The sequence below is a fragment of the Chaetodon auriga genome, chromosome 1 (assembly GCF_051107435.1).
Source record: "Chaetodon auriga isolate fChaAug3 chromosome 1, fChaAug3.hap1, whole genome shotgun sequence".
Classification (NCBI taxonomy): Eukaryota; Metazoa; Chordata; class Actinopteri; order Chaetodontiformes; family Chaetodontidae; genus Chaetodon; species Chaetodon auriga.
Window position 1 is genome coordinate 20,203,170 of NC_135074.1, and position 25,314 is coordinate 20,228,483.

A 25,314-nucleotide genomic window follows, 5' to 3' on the forward strand; every position below is an offset into this window, starting at 1 on the left:
CCTGTGCGGTGTAGGCGGTGCTGTACAATGACAGGTCAGTGCTGGAGAACCACCACGCTGCGTCTGCCTGGAGCCTCTACCTGTCCCGGCCAGAGTTCAACTTCCTGGTCAACCTGGATCACGTGGAGTTCAAGCGTTTTCGCTTCCTTGTCATCGAGGCCATACTGGCCACAGACCTCAAGAAGCACTTTGACTTCCTGGCCGAGTTCAATTCGAAGGTCTGAGATGGAGAAATCTTAACAGATTGCTGAGTTACATGATAAGAATATTTATTGATCCTTTAATATCTGACAAAATACTGATTTAGTCATAAGGGGGTGGTATGTTTAATTTTAGTTGAGCAGTGTTCAACATAATAGATGCAGGATAAGTCAGTCAGACCTGTTTTAATAAGATTCATCCGTCTTTGTTCACAGGTGAATGATGTGAACAGTCCAGGAATTGATTGGACCAATGAGAATGACAGACTGCTGGTGTGCCAAGTGTGCATCAAGCTGGCAGATATCAATGGACCAGCCAAAGTCCGTGACCTGCACCTCAAGTGGACAGAGGGCATCGTTAATGAGTTTTATGAGCAGGTACAGGCTGCATGCTAATGCTGCAGAGAGCATCCAGTTACCACAGAGCATTTCATTCTGTCTGTATGTGGCATTTTCTAAAATAGACTTAAACACACAATATCTAACATTTCTGCGTTGAAATGTCTATAAAGGACGAGATAGTTTAAGCCCAAATGTTTTCAACAATATTCAAACTCAGAGAAATCTCTGATTTTATTCGAGCTAACGGAGCTTTTCATTTGATCGCCACCACTGGTGACACAGGAAACACCAGATGTTACGTCTGCAGACTGCAAATATTCAGAAAAGAAAACAATAAGGAAGAGATTAATAACATTAGTGGCAGCGATTAATCTGTCTGCATATTTTAGCTCAGTTCAGTCTTTATTGTTCTGCATGGGAAATTGAGAAATAAACTAAATCATCAGTCAGAAAGTGAAACAGCATAGTTCTGCTCCTCTGTGACTGTGATGTAGCTTGACTCAAACCTTATCCAGACGTTTTTAAGCATAATCTTTGTTCTTCATCTGCAGGGAGATGAGGAGGCGAGGCTGGGGTTACCCATCAGCCCATTCATGGACCGCTCCTCCCCACAGCTGGCAAAGCTACAGGAGTCCTTCATCACTCATATCGTAGGACCACTTTGTAGCTCCTATGACGCCGCTGGCCTTCTGCCTGGCCACTGGATTAACGAAGAAGGATCAGATGAAGATGACGAGGAGGGTCGGGTGGACACAGACACCGACGAGGATGAGGACGATGAGCTGGAGGATGAGCTGGCACCAAGTAAGACACCAGCAGCTCCTGAGCGCTGAGGACTTACCGGTAGCCAGTCCACATTTTCTGAAACATGCCTTTGTGTTTTCTCCATTGCAGAAAGGAGGAAGAACCGCCGCAGGTTGTTCTGCAGCATCATGCAGCACCTGACGGAGAACCACAAGGTGTGGAAGAAGACCATCGAGGAGGAGGAGAAGAGCAAAGAGCTCGGCAAGCAGCAGCAGCCCGACAGCCTGCCGGCCAGCCTGCCCGCCTCGCCGTCGGATGACATCCAGGTCATCCAGGAGGAGGAGGAGGGAGAGGAGCGTCAGTAGCAGCAGGACGAAGGAAAGGACAGAGCTGCATTAGAAAACAAGAGGAGAGGCAGTATATGGACATGAGTCCCTCGACCACCTGCCTTTCAGCAACATAAACACAGACAGACATGACACACACACACACACACACACACACACACAGACTGTTGACAAATGCACATAAAACACACTTTGCGCCCTCTCTCTCCCACACACACACATACACACACACACATATTGGAAGATTCACTGTGCAGACACTCAGATGCTTAAGCAGTCACATTGTTTTTGGAGAAACAAAAAGGCCTTACTACTGTGAGCGGATCCTTGCTGCAACGGTGGGAGCCCAACTCCTATGCACTTTTTCACCCCATGGAGAGTCGAGTGCACCCAGAAAAAAAAAAAAGCACCAGAACTGAGGGGGACGGTGCAGAAGAAGAGTGCGGACTGGGGGGGGTCTGGCATCAACTTGCCCCTCCATGGTGACCTGGCTGTGATGCTGCCTTGAATGCAAAGCGCTTACACCTCCTTTAGGTACAAAACAATTTCCTGTCTATTTAAAAAATGAAAGGTAGAGGACAAATAATGAAGCAAGTGACACCATGAAGAGATTGATACCCTTTACCAAAGTGAACAGCTCAAACATGGAAAGACAAGAGACTGAGACTGTTTCAGCCTCAATGTCAGGTATATTTTTGAATTATATATACACATATATATATCAAATGTGCCTGTCTGAACCTTTACTGAGTCCATATTGGCCCAGAGCCTCGGCTTGTGTAGTTCTCTCTCCTTGCTGGCGACACGAAACACTGTATCAGACTCAGTCAAAGAGACATTATTGAAATGTTGACTGATTAATAGCATTATATCTGCATCATTTTTGATGCTTTTACTCATGTGTACCACCCGTCTATTTTTTTTTTTTTTTGGATTCTTTAACTCTCCTTGCTTCATTTTGTTTGAGTGTGTGAATATTTTTGGCAGGAATGTGATGGAGAGAATGAGTCGAGGGAAGGAGAGCACATTTTTAATTATTTTAGTATGTAATTTGTGTGTATGTTTGTGTGTCCTTTCAGTAATGGTTGGTTTCTAATCAGTGAAATGTCCTCTGGTGTTTTTAACATGTTGCGTTCAGATCAGGAGTGCTGTTTCAATGAATGGATTCTTCATCTTCACTTTTGATTCTAAGTATTTTTTTAAAGGTTACTCAGGATTCACGCAAAGTTGAATAATTATTTTGCAAGAATTTATGTCATTAATATGAAATACACTTTAAAGACTAAGAAAATTCAAATCTGGGTGACAGAAGTAGTTTGTAATCTCTTAATGAACAACTTGACTACAAACAAATTCAAGCAATTGAAATCCTCTGTGACAGAGGAGCATACAGTATGTGCTGTCTCTTGGCCATCCATACACTGTTTGCATAACCTTTTTACAACCTCACTGGAGAAAAGCTTATCTTGATTGTCGGCAGACTGCAAGTGTCTCTCCTGCAGCAACACAACTCATTGTACAATTTTGCAGTTCTATAACAGTGTGTTAGGTAATGGTTTTTTAACTTCAATGTTCTCTGCATTATTTTTAAACAAACAGTACAGCGTCTACTCGTCCGTGTCTCAGTCAGCAGGCAAATACTGATGTTTAGACACATTAAAAGCTCATCCAACTCTCTTTTTCCTCTATTTTTTTTGTTTTAGCCAAACCCATAACTTGGCCAGTGTGTGAAGAAGGGATCCAGGGTTTCATTTCACTTTACTCTGTGCCACGAGGCAGGTTAAAAAACTACTAGTTCTCTATTTTTTTCCTCTAAGAACTCTTGGCATTCCACTAGAATAAGACATTTTACGAAAAGGGAAGGCAGAATTGTTGCCGAGCTCCTTTATCACCTTATTAAATCAAAATCTCTGGAGAAAATGTTAAGTAAGCAGTGTAAATCAAGATAGTAATATTTAAAGACAAAAAAATAGATACAGGTGTGCACATTTTAATACCACACAAGTGTTTAGCCGCTGTACAAAAGAGTATGTGCATATAAATATATATTTTTTAAATAATCAAATGAATGCATCTGTTTTCTACACGCAGCTGACATACTGTACATTGAGATCCTGTAATTACCATTGTGTTTCCAGAGTTTTTATCGACTTCTATTTACAGGTGTGGAACTGTGGGGTTTGGTGTTTTGATTTTGATTTGTCACTTGGTTTCAGCCTCTCCCTGTTCTGTATCATAACCACTCTTGTATTCTTCATTATCTCTCTCTCACTGTTGTCTCAGTCGACCCAACTAGTGCCAAACTTTACCTACATACAGTAGTTTGTGGGCTGTGATAGGCTGATTGGCGAACTCTCTCTGGGCTCCAGTACTGTTCATGCAAAAGACACACACCTTGAGTCAAATATTCCACCGGGCTCAAAGTGGCAGTGACAGCGGTAAGAGTCAGGATTTTGGACTCAGGTCAGAGCCATATACATTCTGACAACTCTGTCGTCAGTTTTTTCACATGGACCCATGCTGGATCATAAAGCCTTGGTAGCTCCCTACCCGACATATTCTGGCTCATTAAGTTGTAAAAGTTTGTTGGCTTCTCACTGTGCAGTCTTTCAAACCACAGTGTCCTCTGATGATTGTGCCATAAATACATCTACGAATGGTTGTTACCCTTATGTAGCATCAATATACGTACGTTTGTCTAATGTAACCATTCACCCTTATCTACATTGTGGGGGCAACTGATTTTTGTTGTTATTTATAGCTGTCATAAAACACCATCCCTAAAGTATCAGAAGTTCTCATTGATTTTTATTGGTGTGTGTGTGTGTGTGTTTGTGTGTGTGTGAACTTGCAATATATTATATATAACACTGTTTTCTCCTGCCTTAAAGACCTTAAACACACTCACACAGGTGTTTTGACTGATCTCAGGACAGTGTGTGCAAACTGTGCTTGACTGAGATCTTCTCTCATAGTCAACTTAGACCCTTGTCGTTTATATTAGGGTATGATACCTGCATAACTCCACCCAACTTCAACCTGAGCAGCGGTCTAATCAGCCATAGTAATTGGTAACACCTGTGTGAGCTTGCAGAGCCTGTAAAGCTGCAATTCTAAATATTTATGACATTAGCAAAGGATCAAATGGCTGTGTGTAATTTCGGCCCAATTCTGCCTCAAATCGGCCCTCAAATGAACTGTTTGGTGCACTCACATCATCAAAATACAGCACACAATGTGCACTCCACCCTTTTTTTGGCCGAGAGCTTAGCAGTCCAAACGGGTGAGAGGTACACGCATGGCTGCTTTTCACCTTTGTGAACACACAGTTTACAGATTCTGATAATTCATGATTGTGTCTCCTCTGACTTGAGATGCAGAATCAGTAGGTTGAGTCCTATTGAAATAGTTCTGCAAGTACTGAATTAAATAATCTGAGGTCTTAATATTTGAAAAACACATAATAATAATAAAATACAAGATTGTACATTTTATATTTTTTGAGTTTTAAGAAAGACTCATTAATACACAAAAATACAAGTATGGAAAAAAAAAGACAAAACAAACATTAGGCTTAAACATAAATGTAGTACTTTGTTAGTACTGATAAGCACCATTTAGCAGAAACTGGTCTTGCATAGTCAGTTTCTAGAATTCCACCAGAGTTGCATTTGCTTTCTAAGAGACAGATTTTCCACAGAGCGCTGTCCCTGGAGAAGGGGGTCACAGTCAGCCCACAGGACGGAAATCTTGGCTCGAGTCCAGCTCCAACACACAGTGTTCAGAACTTTCTTGGAAAAGTCCGATTTTGACCCACAGATACGATTCAGGGGAGTCATTCATCTGACCCGAGGCTGTCCTGAGAAGGTAGGGCTATGAACCATCATAGGTGTATTTACTGTCAATCATTGACATCCACCTAACCCACTGCTACTGCATCAAGGGCCACAGACATTGTCTGGGCTCAGAGCAACTCTGAGCTACAGAGAACTAAATCGATAGCCCACGTGTGTTCCCAGGATCCCCTTTCAGTCTTTCACCTCCCTTGCTACTTTAAGGGATTGTGCAAATATGCATTTTGCTCAGTAAAAGAATTTGATAGTAACTGTTTAAACTGGATCACGTCCATCTGCAAAGAGCCACTGAAAGTCCTTTGGAAAAAATGCAATGCACCTGAACTGGACATTAGAATCCTGAATGATACAGTTTTACGCACCTGTGTCATGTGGTTGCATTGCTGTGCAAAATAGTAAAATTCTGGCTTGAACGACTGAACAAGCTATATTAAATGCCTGCTTGCCTACTTGTAGTAAGGAGTGGCTCCAGAGCAGGGACTTTTCTGCTGCCTGCGGACAGCACAGATGGAGTAAGGTTTGGGCTGCAAGGTCATGCCCAGTTTGGGAGTGACAGTGGGAACGGTTCCAAGAGGGAACTGAAGATGAAACCTCTGTAACAATGTGGTGAAAAAGAGGAACATCTCCATCTTGGCCAGCTGTTCACCCAGGCAGTGACGCCTCCCTGAAAAAGAAGATTTTTTTTTTATTTAGACTCACTCTGTCAGACACACAGTCACAACATGTGGCTGATCTTTGAAGTCCTAAGAAATACAAGTGAAGACTGTGGGGAACACTACAACTACAGATGAGAAAAAATGTGTTTGAATGCGGATGCTGCGCCCTGGAGATGCTGTGTAAAATGTAAATAAAACCAGAATGCAACAATTTGCAAACAAACTGTGTTTACCAACAACAATGTTCCTGAGCCCATGCACTAATATCCTTTGTACAATCATGTGTTCACAAAGTGGTGAACACTCCATCCTTGCTAATGAATGACTGAGCATTTCCAGGATGCACCTTTCATACCCAATCATGATCCTATTCGCTGTCTACCTGTGGAATGTTCCAAACAGGTGTTTTGGAGCATTTCCCAGTCTTTTGTTGCTTCTGTCCCAAAATCAAGGAAGTTGATGAGCTAAACCATTAAATATATTGTCTTTACACTGTTTTCAATTGAGTACATATCAAAAAGGATTAGCAAGGAAGATTATTAATTATTAAGTTTTACACAGTGTCCCAAATTTAGGCAGGGTAGGTGAAAAAATACAGGGTTGTAAAATCCTATCCTCTTATAATTAAGGTGGGTTTAGAGTTTATGAAAGTATGAAGTTGTGTGTATATGTGATAGGTGTTTTATTTTTCCATTAATGTGAGGGGGAAGAAGATGGCACTGAATTGAGCATATAAGACCTCATTGTCATCAATGCACATTCATGTGTGTCAGTTGCCTTTAAGATCTTTTTCAATGGCTCAGCAGCATCTGATTCTGGGGTCACTGCTGATCAGGGAAATACTGTAATTACCGGCCAGTATCACTGATCTAAGAGCCTTAAGTATTCGAGGAAATTCTCTCGATTTTTAAATGTGATTTATGAAAACAGTTTGTGGGAGAATGGACTGACTGGTGACTGTCACATTAATGACTACAGCCACCAAAATTTGGATCGCGAGTGTTGTAAGAGAAACATAAAGAGACTAACCCAAGGAGAATGGCAGGAAGGCCTCACGCCTCACAAAGTTGCCATTGCTGTCAAGGAACCTCTCTGGAGAGAAAACACTTGGATCGTTCCAGTACTTCTCATCAAAGTGCACTGAGTACAGGTTGGTGATCACCGTGGTGCCTTTGGGAATGATGTAGCCGTTGACGTTCGCATCCTGTGAGGTGGCACGGAAAATACCAAGTGGAACAATGTTGCAGAAGCGAAGGATCTCGTGCAGAACAGCCTCCACATAGGGCATCTTCTGCTTGTCCTCCAAAGTGGGTGGCCTCCCATTGGCCAGGACGCTGTCAATCTCCCTGTGCACCCTCTCTTTGCAGGGACAAACAGACACACAATCAGGCATTTATTTGACATTACATAACTACTAAAAATAGGGAAAAACACCACAAACAGAAGCTCTCCTTGTGGTCACACTTGTAGTAAAATGTTCTATAACTAACCTTGTATGTTGGGGTAGAGAGCCATGTACAGCATGGCCCAGCGCAGGGTGTTAGTCGTGGTCTCTGTGCCGGCAATAATGAGCTCACCCACTGAATAGATGAGGTTCTCATAGGAAAAAGAGGAAGTGGGGTCTCCTGTGTTCTGCTCCAACTCATCCAAATAGGCATCAACATAGTGGCGAGGCACATGTGGCACTCTGCCATGTGAGAAACCTTTTATGACCTGCAGCAAGAAGTCATACACTTCAGCAGCATTGCGGAACAGCTTCTGGTGTTTTCCAAAGGGCACATACTCAATCCAGGGGAAGGCGTTGTAGAGGAGGGCCCAGCCGCTCACCGCCAGCTCCACGTTCTCACTGAAAATTTCAATCATGTGCTGGAAGTTGCTGTCGTCGTATGTGAAACGCTGTCCAAAAATGATCAGGTTGGTGATGTTGGACACGGCGTTGGTCACAAGGTGTTTGGGGTTGAAGGGCTTTCCCTTGTGCTCATCAATGGCATCAACAAAGAACATGCACTCCTCTGAGATCTTCCTCTCAAACAGCCGCTGGCCACTGCCGAAGTAACGGAAAGAGTTGCAAGCCAGTTTACGGTGTTCGATCCAGCCTTTGCCATATTTACAATTGAGAAGCCCTTTGTGTGGTGGAGAAAAAAGTAAAACAGAAGAGTTTAATCAGTTATCATTTCGACGTGGACCATAGTGCAGAACACACACTGAGAGTCAAATGAAGTTTAGCACATTTATCGTAAATTTCTCAGATGAGATGAGATGGCTGGTGATGGCACAGGGAAGAGGAGGAATGGAGAAGAGGCCGGCGGAGGAAGCCAAGGTGAGTGGGTTAGTATAGCAGGCAGACAGGCCGGGATCCTGAAGCACAGGAAACAAACGAGCATTAATGGACGTAGAAGGGCCACAGGAAATCTATCACTATCATTCCAAAAACCAACTGAGCCTGAGAGGGGCTACAGTGGTTGCAGATGGCGATGAGTGAGAGGGATTGATAAGCTGTGAGCTGATTGTAGACAGGTGTACAGGTGGGCAGGATCCACACGATGAACCACACACAAACAGACAAGGACATGGTCGACACACGGGTGAGGAACACGGGAAAACACAAGGGAGAGACAGGAGCAAGGCCGTGTCCATTTTACAGAAATTCCATTCTGACACTGTTGCATGAGAGATAGTGTGCATTACAAGCTTAGCACAGCATCTTACCACCCATTTTGGTCATTTTCTTGAATAAAGGCAGCGATGGCCGATCAGCAAACACCTCGCTCTGATTGTAAAGGCATTCCTTGACACAGTCATATCCATTTAACACCACGGTCAAGATGCCTCCCAGGTCAATACTGAAAATCTGAAAGGCACACATTGCAACATGAGCGCTGCGCTGCTTTTGTCCTCTGCACACATATTTATGCAAATGAATGCTTTCGTCAAGGAATGTGAGATTTACACCACAATAGCAGGCATGTTGCTAAATTTTGCTTGTGTCAACACTTCAAATTCCCTGATATGAAACAGGACGGTGAGTGGATTAAACTGACTCTGAAGCTCTACAGAAATATTCAACTCTGCGCCTTCTTTATGTTTAAAAAGTTCAATGTGTCACCAATAGGAAGTCTGTGTCCTTAAATGTTCTTCTTGGGAGGAGGCTATACTTCTTGGGAGCCTCTGATTTGCCATCTCCTCCAAGCAAACGACAGACTGCCAAATGTCAGGGCGAGTCTCTTTTGTTCGTTTTTCCTAGTGTGTGTGTGTGTGTGTGTGTGTGTGTGTGTGTGTGTGTGTGTGTGTCACTAAAGTCTGAAACCCCTTCTGCAGGGTCATGCACCGCGCAACCTGCAGAGCACTCCCTTACAAAGCATTGCACTCATAAAATGCGCGGTCGTCCGGCTCGTTACCTGTCCATGAACTTCACTCTGCTTCTTGAGGAAGACGTGCGGCTCGGTGGCCAGAGACAGAATGTTCCCTATCACAGGGATGGGAGATGGACCGGGAGGAAAGCCCGGGGGTCGTCTCTGCTTGACGAGCTGGCGAACCAGCAGCAAAGCGAGGAAGGCGACAGCCAAGCAGCCCACACCGAGCAGAGCCTGTGCGCGCGACACCGGCACCAGAGGCGGCGATTTAATGGAAACCATCTTTCCCAAAAAGTCTCTCTTTCCTGCTAGTCCTCCTCTGCTGACTTCGCCTTCTTCTCAGAGCAACTGAAGCACACATGTATCATCTTGCACATTTTCTATCCCCCGCCTCTAAGGCTAAGATTGGCCAGAAAGTCAGTCAACTGCTGGTGAACTTTGTGCTGCTCCTAATCAATAATCCGGATCATTCGAGGGATTTTTTTTTTTTTTTTTTTTTTCCGGTTTAGTTTTCGGCTGCTTATAATTAGTCGGCAGGCGAGGCAGCACGCCATAAAACTCCCGCTGCACTTCACCAAACCCGTTATTAAAGTTGCAAAAAATAAAAATAAGATAAAATAAAAATACTGAGGCATTTAAGTTATAAAATGCTTTTGAACTTTTGTTTGGCTCAAACAAACGAGCAGACACTTGCACTGACGGTAAACGGCATCAGAGAGTGAGGAATCATGAAAAAATGTCACTGCAGGAGAGGAGACTGGGTGGACTGAACGCAGCCAACCATTGTTTGACGGAAAGCGCAGACACAATGCGCACAGTTTGGAAACGTCTTTCCCAAGAGGAGGACACACGGAGTCTACTGTGGCACGTCTGAGCTCAAAGACAGGTTTTAAACACTGTTTGTATGTAGGTGTGTTTATACATCCAAACCACTGCAGCCTAGCTGATTGAAACGTTTATGGATTGGCTCTTCACAAAGGTTTCTGGTTGTTTCCCAATATGCAGAATGTAGTATTAGTATTGCTCATTATAGAAGTATTGCTTATCAAGGCAGCTCAGGATCACTTCTGTGAAGCAAAGCTCAGTATTTTGTCATTTACTAAATTAAATGTCCAGTGAATGAGTTTTGAATGAAGGCAACAGAGCTCATATTGAAATATATTGAATAAACAGAGAGAAATTAGCATGCTAGCTAACCAGCAACATGCATGACCCCTGACCCTGCTATTAGTTTAAAACCATGATAATAATGTATTTCTAACATTAGGTATTGTTTCTCTTATGGTTTCCCTCCTTCAGATGTAATTTGTGTTGGCTGTGTTTCACCTTTGTTGTGGTCAGTTTAGCTGTAGTTTTGGCTGAACCTGATCAGAGCACTCTTCTTTATAGACAAGTTGTTCAATTTTCAAAACTGGTGCATTATTTCTAAACTTTTTATTATTATTTTTTTAATTTTCTGATATATACTGGTATGTACCTGCATATATTGTAACAGCCTTGCTCAAGGAAGGAGAAAGCTCATTAGCTGATACTTAAAAGAGGCTCATTTTGCCTAACAGAAAGAGAAAATGAGCTAAAGAAGCATGAAAGCCAGGCTGCTGAGAGGGAGCCTGACGACCACCTGGTAATAGTGTCATGGGCGGCAGGTGAGCAGGTGAGCCTGATTACCTGACTTCAGCCACCATGTTCCCTAATGGAGAGGCTAGAGAACAGTCAAGAGGACTGTCACACTACACTGAATGTAAGCTCCATAATGTACATATACACCGAGATATTACTGTCTTCATCTTGCTGTAAAGACACATCCCGCTGAAAACCAAATAAGCCTTCAGTGCTCTCAGAGGCGTTGTGATTTTTCAGTTCAATTCTAGAAGCAAGAGATCTAACAACAAAAAAAAAAAAAAAAAAAAAACCCAAAAAAAACTATTGTAATTAGGAATCAGCAGGACACAATGGAACAGTATTTTGCATAGCATTTATTTTCAGTGCGTACATGTGATGATTTAATGAATACAAGCAGAGTAAAACAACTTGATCAAGACTGTGCAGACAAAATGATACAACTTCAGAGACTTGATTCTAGCTGTATTAAATGTAATGTAATGTTCACCTAGTTTCTTTTTTAAACATTGCTTTTACATCTTAAATAATATATCATAACATTAGGGTTCTAATCTAATATCTAGTAATTACTTGATGATGATAGTTTAGATGGAAGTCTTTGAAAGGGGGACATTAAATGCAATGAAATGGGATCAAAAATGCATCAAAACTGATGTCAGCAAGGTAACAGAAAAGTCCTGGTGAAGCTCGTTTTTATGTTACCCTGCTTTGTTTTTAAGCAAATAAACTTTGCCCCACTGAGCTGCTGTAGGTTCCTTCACCTCCACATGTTAAAGGTTAGGCCATGCTCGACGTTTAGAGGTTAAAGGTTAAGGCAGGCACCGCATTCCAAACTTGCATAGCTGTGTGAGATTTTTCAGACTTGTTGGCTCGTACCTGAACGCGTCGAGACAGTACCGCTGCATGTGTGGATGTTCTGAAAATAGGTATTGATCTTCAGCAAATAAATCAGACAAATCATTAACACACAGTTGACAAATCATTTGAAATAACCCCCTTTTCTCATAGACAATAAGCACTACACACTTATTTATTCATTGCCTGCCAGAGTTTTCCTGTGGTCTGTAGATGGAAGTGGTGATTGGATGGATCTTGCAGAGATTAATCCAGGTGAATATGATCATCTCATTAATGGGATTTTAAACAATAAACAATTTGTAAAACCATGCTCTCCACTTCGCTGTGTGATCAGTTCATCATGGCTGGCTGCTCATTAGACATGAAGTTGTTTATCCAGCCGTTCCTTCCTGCTGAGGCAGCTGGTAAACTGTTTTTTTTCCCTTAGATTCCTCAAATGGCCTCTACAGATCTCTCCCAATCATTCAGATTTGTTAGGGCTACCTAATGAGGATATTCTTGCAAATTACTTCTTTGCTTCCTGCCAGCTCCCCAGACTCAAAAGCTATTCTGGAAGCGTTAAACACATCTGTCAAATTTAATCAAATAACCATGTTCGCACTATTGCATTATCTTGTTAGTGGCTGGGTTAATCAAAACACCAGCGACAAGTGTGTCCAGGTGGTAAACATCAACCGTATTTTGTAATGTGCATGGATTCAGAAAAACAAGAGCCAGAGTTATTTGAAAAGTATTTGATATTATCACAATTGCTATAAAAAGGCAAACTGAAGGGAGAGTTTGAAAAATGTTAACCAGCAGAGAATGCTGTAAGAAGGATAAAGAGGAGTGACATGAGGATGGACGAGGCATTAAAAACGGAATCTGGAAAGAACAGAAATGTTATTAATGAGAATATTTGTCTCACTTGAAACAGGCTCATAATAGTATTATTTTTCTCCGAATGGCCCAAATATTATGAGGTTGGGTCTAGTGAGACAGTTATTTTTTATTTCTAGACCCCAAGACCAATATTTTTTCCTTTTTTGCAGGAAATTATCTTATTTTTGCTGTGTTCTTATGCTTGAGGATAGGAGTCGGCAATACGGATTAATATATATATAATGTTGATTTATAATGACTGACATATAACACAATGACACATTATAGGAACACTTCACCACTTTTACACATGAAGCTCAGTTGACTTGTCATGAGGAGCTCAGCCTGTGAAAACAGTTGTATAATTTCTTCTGTGGTTCTAGGATGGAGAAATACAAATTCATACTGTCTTATGGTATACAGTATACTGTCATATTGCCCAACCCTGCTGTGGGGTAATATACTCCTGCCCTGATCAACGTATGGAATTTGATGCAGTTAGTGTCTGTGTGGTAGAACAGCATCAGTCTTTACATTATAGGGCCATCTGAAGAGTATTCTTCCTGTTTTGCTATGCTTTGTGGCATGTGTGGGGCGTTCAGCTGGGTGCATCCCTTGACTGCTGTGATTCTACAGAAAATCATTTACCATCCGGATGACTGGAATTATCAAGTGTATGTGGAAAATCTAATTACTGACCTTCCCTGGTAATGCTAATGCTGTCCAGAAACCTCTTTTTCCTAACAACATAATGACAGGGGCAGGAACATGAAGAGGTCTTGTAATCCCTCTGCAACTACTGGCCAGGTGTATAAATGTGAAGTAAGGTTTGGTTCACGTTCTAATGGAGAGCAACAGGTCAAACTCCCTTTCCTAATGGACACTTCACTTCATGTTTATTATTCCATGAGCCTCAGTGGTAATTTTATGGTCTTTTTGAAGGCAGAAACCGATCCATAAACTGTTTTCAGGCACTTCATATCCATTAGGGATTTTCCACACGATTGCACTACATTGCTGTTTGTTCTCATCACTGCCATGCATTGTCAGTTACACTGTATTGTTTTTAACCCTGTGTGGTGAAGCCAAAGATCTTTTTCCACAACAGTAATTCTACTCATTAACTAACAAACTTCACTATCATCACTCCTCGGCAATCTCAGGCTCAGAGGTCATAGCCAACAACACAACTGACAAATGTTTTATTTACACACTTAAAAGCTTTCTCCTTTAAGCCTTGGCTGAGTTACTCAGCATACTGTACGTACCTTCCAGTGTTCTGCTGCATGGTTTGCTGGTTTCAGCTTAAAATATCTTTTGGATACAGGTCTTTAACTGTGTTCGATGGTGAAAACTAAAGAGAAGATTCAGATGACACGGCCTGGCCAAATGCCTGAACCACCTCAAACCTGGCCTAGATTTTGTAGGTACATGGTATCCACTCTTGCCAACTGAAAAACCAGAGATCCCTCGTTGACTGACTGTTGGCTTGCATTAAGGGAAACTAAAGGGCAGCTATGAACCACTGCCTCTGCCAGGTCAGGATTGGACGACTTGGGAACTTGTGTCCCGATAGAGTGAAAAAGATGTAATTTTCAGTGAAAATCTGGCGAATGATTTCATATCTAAAGCTGACAGTAGTGCAAATGGACCCACACTGGCATTTTCTTTTTGTAGTTCCAGTGAATCTGTCTGTGCTTTGGTGAGCTGAGTGGGCATGCTGTGGTATTCATGCAGATCAGGTAGCACAGTGTTATTTTGGTCCTAGGTTTTACTCGTGTCTCTTCCTGCTTAGACCACTTCTTTCCCCAAACACGATTTTAAACTTTGTAAAACCTTGTAAATGTTTCACAAAGAGATTTTGATCTCCTCATACAATTTCTCTGGGTTTCTCTTCCTCTCTGATATTTTTATTTCCAGCTGACCCAGTAATTGCTTGTACTTTTAAGACACATTCAAGGTCCCTTCTGCAGGTGCCAATGACTTCTGTTCAGCTTGCATTTTTAGATTGAACACAAGCTTGGAGGCTCAAAAGGGGAAAAAAACTTGCTGAGCACTGATGCACATTTTACATCGCAAATAACCTTTGATCCATTTAGTAAATTTATACTAAATTTCAGTACTCATATGCTAACTTTGATATTACTGCACAGTGGGTTCATTCAATCTGATTATCACCCCCTTGCTGCCTGATCAAATAATGCAAAGTGTCGATATGAAAGAGCTTTGAAGGAAATTCTCTTTGGGGGTTTTTAGCTGAATCCCAGCCAAGAATGGTGCTGGCTCTCTTTGGGAGAAGACACATTCACACTGACTCAGCTGAGACCGTCACTGATGAGCACTGCAGTGAGCATAACGCTGCCCTCTCTGTCATGAATGCTCTCCTGTGTTGTAATTAATTTTCCAGGCCAATTCATGCCTAACATTAGGGGATGTGAACAGTGTGAGCTAATTGCATTCTTGACAATACACTTTTCCCCTTGGAATGTAATTTCTCTGCCTCAACTGATGTCCCTGGTCAGAGCAGACAGTGGTGAATCAAGGCCTGGGAGCAGCTTGAGTCCACAACAGTGTGGAAGGAACTTACTTTTACACAGACTAGTATGCATCAGGTGGGTTTTGACTTGTTAAATGTGGCAATATTCAGGAGGAGGAAGAGACATTGCCGGTTACTCAGATGAGATCAAGACAATTAACGTGAATCGTTGCGTGTACATAGTTGGAATCCCTTGCTCCAAACTCTTTCGCCCTCCGTGGGCAGTTGTGGAGCTTTTGGAGTCTAATTTAATGCCTCTGGTGTAGAGCCTGCAGGTCTGCTCAGTAGTACTTAGGGGTTCATCCACACTAATGAGTTTCCTTCTGACGCAAAAAATAACTGGAAGGCAGAATGCTTTATGATACATCATTCACTGTTGTTACATAAGGGGAATTAGAACATGGCCAGAGACCAACAGCCCAGTAATTAGCTCGGAGAGACCGGATGGACAATGCTGAATTCCGTGAGAAGCTTTACTTTACGCACGGGGAGAGCTCACTGTGATGCTATTCCCATATAAGAATGGCATTACTTTAACCAACTGTATATAAAATATGAAAATGAGCAGGATCTCCAGGTTAAGTCTGATGTAGAACTTGCTGCAGAGATACATAAAGTTATACTCTATATACTCTGTGCTTCAGAAAATACCACCAAGGTTCAATGACGTTTAGATCTAATGACAAAAATAATTTACTGTGGATTTTAATGACACACTTTAAATTGTTTAGCGGTGGCTAATGGGGCAATATCATGCTGAAGCATATGAGGGAGCAGCAGATTGCAGCTGGACCTAAACACACTTTGCTAACTTGTGTCACTGTGTTATTGATTTAGTTCTGGATTTTATTTCACTTTCTGTGAAGTGTCTCTTGGGAGAAGAGTTGTTTCCAGGGCGATAACTTTGTCTTCACTTGGCTTTTGTAAGTGTGGTGAAGTTTCGTGGTAGTATTTGCAATTTCTTTATCCATTCTATATGTGAGTAATAGCAGGTGTACTACACATCTTTGGTGCCCATGCCTCTCACTGACTGCAGCCCTGTTCATCTTGACCACTTAGAGATGAAATGGAACCACATTAAAAATTATTTTGACATATTTTAAAAACAGTACTGACGAACTATGTTTACATTTTCTCACCATCATATTTAATTAACACTCTGTAATATCAGGAAATTTACAGTAGGTGGGTCCACACGGACATTTCATATTCGTTCTCAAAACCACGAGACACTGACTGTCAGTGAGGTTTTTCCTCTTATTGTTTTAGTCCCACTTACCCTGCTAAAGATTTACTTTACAGCAAATTATGCACCCATCTGATTTAAATACATGGCAGCTTTTTGTGAATTAAACATTTTAGTGTCCATGCATTCTTGTCATTTGCATACAAGCTCTTTTATTGGTTTGCTGTAAGTGATGCAGGACTTCTGATTGGCTGCCATTTTGAGGTAAAACATTTGACTAGCCAATAGACTATGATCAAGCGCTCACTCAGTTCATACAGAAACCCATGGGGTACATATATAAAACCCTGTACTGTGGGCAGTGTTCATCAGATTCACAAGTGAGTCTATCGTTTCATTCTTCACTACCAGAAGATCTATTAACGTACGGTGAGTACAGGCTTCTTCTTGATGGTGCAAATTATGCTGTCACTGTTAAGTATTAGACATGATGAGGTGGTTTTTGAAGAGGATGACGAATGTGTGTACTGGTGGATAATGGTTTGCTGGTTTAGTGACGTTACAGAATCTATGGCAGGCTGCAGCTAATTCTGCTCCAGGACAGAGCTGCTGTGTCAGTATATCACTAATAATCCTTCTATCTGCCTCTGCAACTTCAGCGAGGGAGTGTGTGTGTGTGTGTGTGTGTGTGTGTGTGTGTGTGTGTGTGTGTGTGTGTGTGTGAGAGACAGAGAGAGACAGAGAGAGAGGATTCAAAGAGCTGTGAATGCATGCTATTGATGACAAAGTCCAAAAAATATATACATGTTCAATGGAATAAGATATTGTGGATGCACTTAATACAAAATGCACTTAAAAACGTGTCCTCACAACAATTTGTATTACCTTGTTTGATACTGCATGTGTTTTCCACAGGGAATCCTAATAATGCTGAAACTCTGGACTCTCCTTCTTGCCTATACGCTGATCATTTGTCAGATGTACGTCTCACAGGCAGCTCCGTCCAGGTGAGAGTTGTGGCACTATTCCTAAAAGTACAAAACATATTGACCTTGTAAAATAAATATGATTGTGATCGTCATTTTCTGCTGGACAAGTTTTACTGTTTTGCTGTCCATATCTTATGAAACATAATTGATTTTAAATCAGATTGTATTAAGTTTGTCTTGTATCCTTTACTGTGACATTTATTTGGATGAGTTAGACAGTTTTTAAATCAGCGTTGTGGCAGAACCGGAGATCAACCCAATTGAATGTGTATTTTTAGAACTAGTAAGGAGTCCATGTCAGATGGAGTCACACTATCGGATGATGATGCGCAGAAGTTACTCAGAGCTATAAAGGAGTTCATGCAGATAACTTCAGAGGAGCAAGACCACCAAACAGCTGATGGAAACAGGTATGGCTTTTAATTATTTTAGGTATCATGAACCCTAATAATGAGCATTTTAAAGTACTATACAGGGTGTGGTATCTATCTATCTATCTATCTATCTATCTATCTATCTATCTATCTATCTATCTATCTATCTATCTATCTATCAGTGAAGGAAGATATAACACTTTTGTTTATAAGCCCCACAGCTCGCAACTTTGCTGTTTATTAATTATAAAGGTATATATTGAAATTCATACAGATCTACTCTCGGTCATAATCCCTGAATGCATGGACTCCAGTTACTCATCCATCCATCCATCCATCCATTCAGTAATACATGACGTCTGGAAGAGTGTCCTTGGTCAGAAAACTGAAGAGAGCATGATATCAAAGAAAATGACAGAACATGCATGATAGACGTTATTAGAGCAAATGAAAACTTAACAATAGCATGACAACTCAACTACAATATTTTGGTTAATGTGATGTCTTCATCTGCCTGTTGGATTGGTCAGCACGCATTTGAAATGTTATTTTAACACAGATTTTGCTGTGAACGCATGACATTTTAGAAAAACGCCATGCATGTAATTGCTAAGGACTGTCTGCATGTCACTGTTACTGTACTGTTCTGCATGTTTGTCTCTGTCTCTAACAGCCTGGATAGACCCATGTCTAAGCGTTGCACCGGCTTAAGCACGTGCGTCCTGGGAAAACTCTCCCAGGATATTCACAAACTACAAACCTATCCCCGCACCGACGTGGGAGCAGGGACGCCTGGCAAGAAGCGAAGTCTATCTGAGCCATATGAAAACTACGGCAACTCATTCAATTGAAACTCTCAGTTTTTAGCCCATTTAGTTGTCTGTCTGAGTTAATGTTTGTTTGTCATCCAGCTCTATCCATTCACAAGACTGCTGATGCATGCGGATCCTACTTGCCTGACGAACTTCAAAGAAACATCCTTGTTTTAATTTTCAACTGTTGGACATTAGATTTATGACAGAGATGTGAAAACTTGGAGCAGCTACAAAATTACTTAGACAGTTCTCTATAATACAATAAAACAAACAAACAGCTAAAAACCTTTCTAGTGTTAAATTAGTTTTCTTTTTCTTTTTCTTTTTTTTTTGGTGACTGTTTTCCCTATAATAAATTCATCTTTTACATTGAAGCTGTTTTTAAGTCATTCAACACTGAAAATACACCTAACTCAATGAAAGAATTTTAAAAAAGAAAGGAAAAAGGGTAAGCATGGCTGTTTATAATGCACACACAATTATTGGAATATTTCGCTCTATGCATTTCCATTGTGAATGCACTGCACTTCTTTCTAATGCTAGACAATATTGTCAAAAGGCTGTCATGTCTGATCTGATCTAGAGCATCATAATAAACTGTGTTCACTGTCCTCTCCATTCTTCCAAGTAATGCAACAGCACAGAAGCGGGCATGCAACACAGCCACCTGTGTAACCCACCGCTTGGCTGACTTCCTGAGTCGGTCAGGAGGACTGGGACACAGCAGCTTCGTTCCCACCAACGTGGGTGCCCAGGCGTTTGGCAGGCGGAAGCGGGGCGGTCCTGTGTGAGCACAAGAGCAGATACAAGGTAAGTGAGCACTCTGTACTTTCACATCAGAAGGCTACACTGTAGATAAAATACAAGAGAGCTGTTTAAAGAAAAAAGTTTAGAATTTCAATTTGTGCAAAGGATTCATGGTTGAATTCAACAGGAAGTGCACTTGCTGTATTTAAAAATATTTGGGGTTACAAAAGTAAAAGGTAGTGTAATTTTATGTACCCATGAAGGGAAATCTCTCAATACATTATTGTCCGTGTCATTGTGAATGATTTTCTTTGGTTTTCTCTCTTGTCTTTGGCTCTCTAGGACCAAGTGCCTCCTTTGAGTGGCACAACTGCATCATCATCTACCTGCAAACAATTGGAAACAAGAGCGTATATTCTTCACAAATGTATGATGATCTCTTGCTTTCAGACTACCCCCCAGGTGTTGTCAGTTGTCATTGTTAGTGACTAACATTGGTGTCATCATCATGGTGGAAAGATAACTGGGAAGATCTTTTCTTTTGCTGAGAGTGATGAGAATGGATTTTTTTTTCTCTGTCTTGGCCTCTGGCTCGTCTGCACTTCTGACCTGTGTCTGCAGTACTGTGTGTCAAACTGTACATCTGCACTACCAACAAAACCTTCAACAACTGTGGCTGTCTTGTGCCTTGATGTAAAGTACATTTTATTGTAGTGCTCAATGCAAGTGTGAAAAATGTACTTATGATTCTAAATATTGTAATAACTGTGAACTGAAAGCAGGAATAAATTGTATTTTAGCTACCTTGGGCTCCCATGTATGTCTTCCTGTATTTTGTTTGATAGGCTGATATAAGCTGTAAACCCAACTGGGCTTTAAAGCAGCACTATTGATTTGTTTTGAAAAGGTGGACATAATGAAAAACTATGCTCGGAAAATCATACTACGTAACATATGATGTTCACTTTTCTGTTTTAATGGGAATAGAAAGGACATGTTGCACTGCACACACATATCTGGACCATCTCCAAATTTGATGAAAGTTTGAGTCGTAAACTGGTATTTGATACTATTTTGTTGTGAGATAGCTTGTAACTGACATTTGAACATATTTGTTTTATCTTTCTATACCACGATGCCCTCCAGTGGTTAATTTAACTTACTGCCTTTTCATTGGATATGGCGCCTCTCTCAAGAATAAGTTTTTTGTTAATGAGGGATAAGTTTAGTTTTTCCTGCAGCATCACATCATTAGTTGGTTTCTAGTAAAGCTTTTATGTTGTTGTTTCAGTGAAGATCCATTCAAAACATGGCAATGGACCTTCTAATGCTTCTCTCTGACTTTCAAGTGTATTATTTTGCGGCTCCATAGTAAAGCCTCACCAATCATGCCCCACTTAACAATACGGCAAACTGACTGGTCTTCATCAGCCATGCAATTGTAGGTTTTGCCAACAAGAAACAAGCAACAAACAAACCCGGTAACGCTAACGACCAAACAAATTCATCATTCAATCTGAATGCCAAACAAACTTTGGACACCAAAGTGCTTTTACTTGCCTGAACTCAACCACGCATTAAACATCTATTTTCATTTTTGTTTAATTGATTTACTGTGATGACTGCAATCTTTCCCTGCACCAAGAGACATGATATGACAAAATCTCTGACGGTTGACAAATTTATCTCGTCTCACTGTGTTTATCGCTCAACCAGGCATGTGCACAAATTCTGTGCTAATAAAAGAGTTAATCATGCATGTTACTCTCCAGTACAGTAGTAGCTATCTATTTTGGTGAGAATATGGACAGAAAACTCCAGGGACACATCTCAGCTTGGCAAAAAGCCTGAGACTATGAGAAGGCTGAGTAACAAGAGTACTACACCTAATTAGTGTTGCACTCCTAATGTTGTTGGATTCACAAGGTTGAAAAAAGGAGACATTTGATGCAGCAGAACCAGATTTATCATCTCTTTTAGTCCATGCATTCTTCTTTCCTGTGAAAACCTGGTGCCTACATTGATCCCCAAGGCAACTTGACAGTACAGATTTAAGTGCGTTATGCTAGTAACTGCGAGCCTCAAGCAGAGATCAGGCTACATCAGTCTGGTAAGCTCACATCGGTCTAACTACACACCTCCAGATTTATTTTACTACTCAGTTTTGTAGTCTTCTTACACTGACTCAAGTGATGTCACTTAAGACGATTTATCCAACTTCATGCAGCTAACTCTGGAGCCACAAAAGGTCCCCACCCATATAGGCAGACTCAATCCGTTCAACTTGGTGTAACTCGGTCAATGTCTGCATGGTTGGTAAACTCTGTCATATAGTGATTGTATCTCATTTGTTATTTTTTATTGAATTGTATTTTATCAGATGCAAAAAAACAACAACATGATATTGGCAGTATATATCAGCCATTGGCCCCCTGCTCTCTGAATATTGGCATTGGCCATTGAACAACCCATATGAGTCGACCACTATTTAAAACACAAAAAATATGGCAGTATAATGTTACAGTCAGACACAAAGGTAGACTAACATTGTTTCATTTTGCTAGATATCGGTAGATTATATGACGTTTGGTTAGCATTTAGTTTGCAACAGTAGCTAACCATGACCCTATCATTAACAAACTTAAATGTTGTAATATAACGCTCCTCTGTGTCTGTGGAGAACTTCTCTTTCAATGGGCCTTTGTCTTTCATGCATACTTTACACATTTCTGAATGATTGACATGTAACAAATAACTGCTTACAGTGACAGACAATGACAGCTCGTTGGATATCCTCATTCCCATTCCCTATATAACTGTTGTACAGGTTTATACAACACATATGCAGTAACAGTTAGTACCCCTAACACCTGTCATGCAGGTGTTGATGAGTAAAATAGTGGAGTTTTTCTTTAATGGTGTCAGAGGTCAGGTAGGAGAGGGGGCGGGGCTACGAAAATCAAACCCTGCCCTCACCTGGCCGGATTTTTCTGGCGACAGAAACAGCGTGTTTGAGAAGATGGCTTTAAGGCTTTGGCTTTAAGGCTTTTATCAGTGGAAACAAGTTATAAATGACCCAACAGAAGAAAAAGATTCAGCCAATCACCCTCAAAAAAGACGTGGAAAGCAGCCAAACGTTGGTGTCACCAACGCAACCAACACCTGACGCTAAACGCCGAAACATGCTATCACGAGACAGCTAGCTTAAGCTAGTTTCTGACTTTGGCGCAGAGAAACGGTATTTCCTTGGATAAGGAAAAAAAGAGGCTTAGGGTGGTTTCCAGAGGTGGCAACTATGGATGTATTTACGTATGCCGGATAGACAACTTTTACCGTTTTAAATAAGGAGCTGACGAAGATTGACCGTCGGAAACTGGCGCACTTTCAAAGAAGGACATTGCGGAAAGAATGAAGGCGCAGAGACAAGGTGAAGGACAAAATGACCGGAGGACGAGGATACAGGAGAGACGGCTCAACTTCAAGTAAGTGACGCTTTTTTTAAATTTTTAATTTTTAAATTTTTATTTTTTTGTATTTATTTACACGTTGTTGTAGCTGTGGCGTGAACGTGAGCTGAGTTTGTGCGTTGCTGTTTTCGCTCGTGCTGTCCGTTAGGTTTGTGTGCGCTTGTTTCCGTTTGTGTCTCGGCATGGTGGTTCAATGTTAATGCATTAACTTCATGGGTATGGTTATTCGTGTTTTTCCACTGGTACGCATTGTTGACTCAATGTTGATGGCAGTTTATCGACGGTGTTGTTTGTTATTGTTGACAGTTTAAAGTTTTGTTTGAAAATGTGTGCCAGGCAGCTCGGTTTTTGTCTGTATGTGCTAACAGCATTTATTCAATCGAGTGATATTATTATGACTACGTATATTGTCAAATATGGATAAAACGTTGTCATATTAAAAAAACATACTTCTTCTTTTGATATCCCAAGCTGCTAAAAATGACAGCACCATCCAGATATGTAAGAGACACATGGTGTATATAAAATGATGAAAAAGTTCTTGTGCTTAATCCAAAAACTACATGATCACTTTATTATGAAAATGTCAAGTTAAAATGAATCAGCGATATTACAGAAAATGTCTTAGATTGTTTTAGTGCAGCACCTCAGTGAAATGCTGGTGATAAAATGGTCTGTGGTGGAGCTAAAAACTGGGTCACTGGGGGGAACAGGGTTTGGAGGATTTCTTTATTATGTATGTATCTGTCCTAATTGGCCACAACAGCACATACAAATATCTGTAAACTGCAAGTCCACGTAACCTTTGTTTCTAGTGTGGTCCAGATTAGATAATCAACTTTTTTTCCAACACAGTATTGGCTCACTTTGTCACAGTCATTATTAAAACGCATCTCTTTTTTAGAAACCAAATGAAACTGTTGTTGGTTCAGCATTTGAATTGTGTAACTCGATACTTCCTGCTTGGCATTACATTTTTTTCTGTTTCTGGCCATCCTGTAAGTGTGCAGTCGATGGCAAATAAATTAAGTTCGGAGTTTTTTTTTTTTGAAGCACCAGTAGTCTGACCTTTTTCTGCAGAACAAAGGATATCCTCAGGAACCATTTGTTATAGGCCTAACAGCCCCCTTGAGTATTGTCACTATTCTCTGGAGTTCTTGTGTAACAAACCCTGAGCTTCATGGCTGCTAGTCTTCCTTAATTGACATGCTTGTTCTATCAGTTGTTTGACTCCTCCATTTTAGTGTCTCTTTAGGGAGAATATGCTTTTTTTTTAGACTTGTAATACCAGCAACAAGGGATTATTACAACATGACATTGCTGTATTAACTGTTGCACTGTGCGAAGTGTGCGTTCATCTGTCATCTCTTTCTGAACAATAAATTTGAAATGGACGTCGACCATAAAAACAGAGAAATGGTAGGAGGATTGTTGAGGTGGATGAGACACCGATATATAAATGTAACAAGTTCAGAGTGGTATCAAGACAAGTTTCCGTAAACTTATTAGTATTGATGTCTGCTTAAGGTTTACAGTCAACCAGCTTTCACAATGAACTTTAAAGTTTGGCCAGTTTTAATGCCACATCTTTCAGCTGTTGGACAGCGTGTGTACTGATGCTCTTGTAGTGTAGGGAACTTGATATCTGGCAGCTGTTTTACAAAAGTCTGATGTGCCTACTGGACATATGGTGGCAGAGTATTTATATAAATGAGATCGTGTCGTTGATGGAGTTGAAGTTCCTCAAGTTATTATTTAAGCCCCAGTGTTAAATCACCGAATGTCCCTAATTTTACTTTACTAAAAGCTGGATGTCAAAGCATTATCATGTGTCTCAAGGAAACAGTTTTGATGTCTGTCAATCAACATGAAACAAGAATTCTATTTGTTAATTTTCCTGTAAATTTAAGCATTTAGTTGAAAGCCATCCTGTTGTTCAGTGACAGACATCATGCAAATGCAGGATTCCAGAGAGGAATCTGGTCTTAAACCTTGATTGCACATCACTTCCCAGTCTTTAACCACTTTGATCTGTCTAAAAAAAAAAGACAATTTAAAAAAGCTTTGCTATTTACTATTAAGTCTAGGAGAGAAATAGACTTCAGAAGAGTTAACTACCAAGGATTAACAGTTACATTATCGTACCCATGTGTGATTGCCAGTGTATGCAATTTAACTGAATTTTTAACATTTTTAATTTAAAAACTAATTTTTTGTGGCTGTGGTGGTTGAAACATGTTCAGAAGAAGGGTGTGTTTGAAATTTGCATCTCGCTCCCGTGAGTGTTGACCAACAATACGAATCTCAGTTGATTAGACAAAGGAGAACGGGGCTGCTCTAGGATGTGAGCAGCCATGTGCAC

General features: G+C 40.9%; 3 protein-coding genes across 4 annotated transcripts in view; 2 read left to right on the top strand and 1 right to left on the bottom strand.

Annotated features, from left to right (window-relative positions):
* pde3b (phosphodiesterase 3B) overlaps positions 1 to 4,419 on the top strand; it is a 42,920-nt gene extending 38,501 nt beyond the window's left edge. For both annotated transcript variants that reach the window (XM_076728889.1, XM_076728899.1), the window contains exons 13-16: positions 15 to 218; positions 417 to 578; positions 1,094 to 1,346; positions 1,437 to 4,419. In XM_076728889.1, the coding sequence (XP_076585004.1) occupies positions 15 to 218; positions 417 to 578; positions 1,094 to 1,346; positions 1,437 to 1,651 (834 nt within the window). In that variant the 3' untranslated portion in view covers positions 1,652 to 4,419. The remainder of the gene's footprint in view (positions 1 to 14; positions 219 to 416; positions 579 to 1,093; positions 1,347 to 1,436) is intronic.
* A 1,514-nt stretch (positions 4,420 to 5,933) lies between these two features.
* On the bottom strand, positions 5,934 to 9,778 carry cyp2r1 (cytochrome P450, family 2, subfamily R, polypeptide 1). Its single transcript, XM_076737913.1, has 5 exons — positions 9,542 to 9,778; positions 8,853 to 8,994; positions 7,634 to 8,266; positions 7,173 to 7,502; positions 5,934 to 6,151 (listed from the first exon to the last, which is right to left on the bottom strand). The coding sequence occupies exons 1-5, from the start codon at positions 9,776 to 9,778 to the stop codon at positions 5,934 to 5,936; spliced, it is 1,560 nt and encodes a 519-aa protein (XP_076594028.1).
* Positions 9,779 to 16,843: 7,065 nt separating this feature from the next.
* calca (calcitonin/calcitonin-related polypeptide, alpha) lies at positions 16,844 to 20,287 on the top strand. The gene is made up of 5 exons (XM_076737927.1): positions 16,844 to 16,989; positions 17,476 to 17,567; positions 17,828 to 17,959; positions 19,367 to 19,548; positions 19,828 to 20,287. The coding sequence occupies exons 2-4, from the start codon at positions 17,488 to 17,490 to the stop codon at positions 19,527 to 19,529; spliced, it is 375 nt and encodes a 124-aa protein (XP_076594042.1). The 5' UTR covers positions 16,844 to 16,989; positions 17,476 to 17,487; the 3' UTR covers positions 19,530 to 19,548; positions 19,828 to 20,287.
* Positions 20,288 to 25,314: the final 5,027 nt, after the last annotated feature.

Excerpts from the sequence above, each read along its gene's own strand:
- cyp2r1 (XM_076737913.1), bottom strand. The coding sequence starts at position 9,778 with ATGGTTTCCATTAAATCGCCGCCTCTGGTGCCGGTGTCGCGCGCACAG. Across the intron at positions 7,503-7,633 it reads TCTCTACCCCAACATACAAG|AGAGGGTGCACAGGGAGATT; the intron begins GTTAGTTATAGA and ends GTCCCTGCAAAG. Across the intron at positions 6,152-7,172 it reads CTTCCTGCCATTCTCCTTGG|GGAGGCGTCACTGCCTGGGT; the intron begins GTTAGTCTCTTT and ends CTTCTTTTTCAG.
- calca (XM_076737927.1), top strand. The coding sequence starts at position 17,488 with ATGCTGAAACTCTGGACTCTCCTTCTTGCCTATACGCTGATCATTTGT. Across the intron at positions 17,568-17,827 it reads TCACAGGCAGCTCCGTCCAG|AACTAGTAAGGAGTCCATGT; the intron begins GTGAGAGTTGTG and ends GTGTATTTTTAG. Across the intron at positions 17,960-19,366 it reads CAAACAGCTGATGGAAACAG|TAATGCAACAGCACAGAAGC; the intron begins GTATGGCTTTTA and ends CATTCTTCCAAG.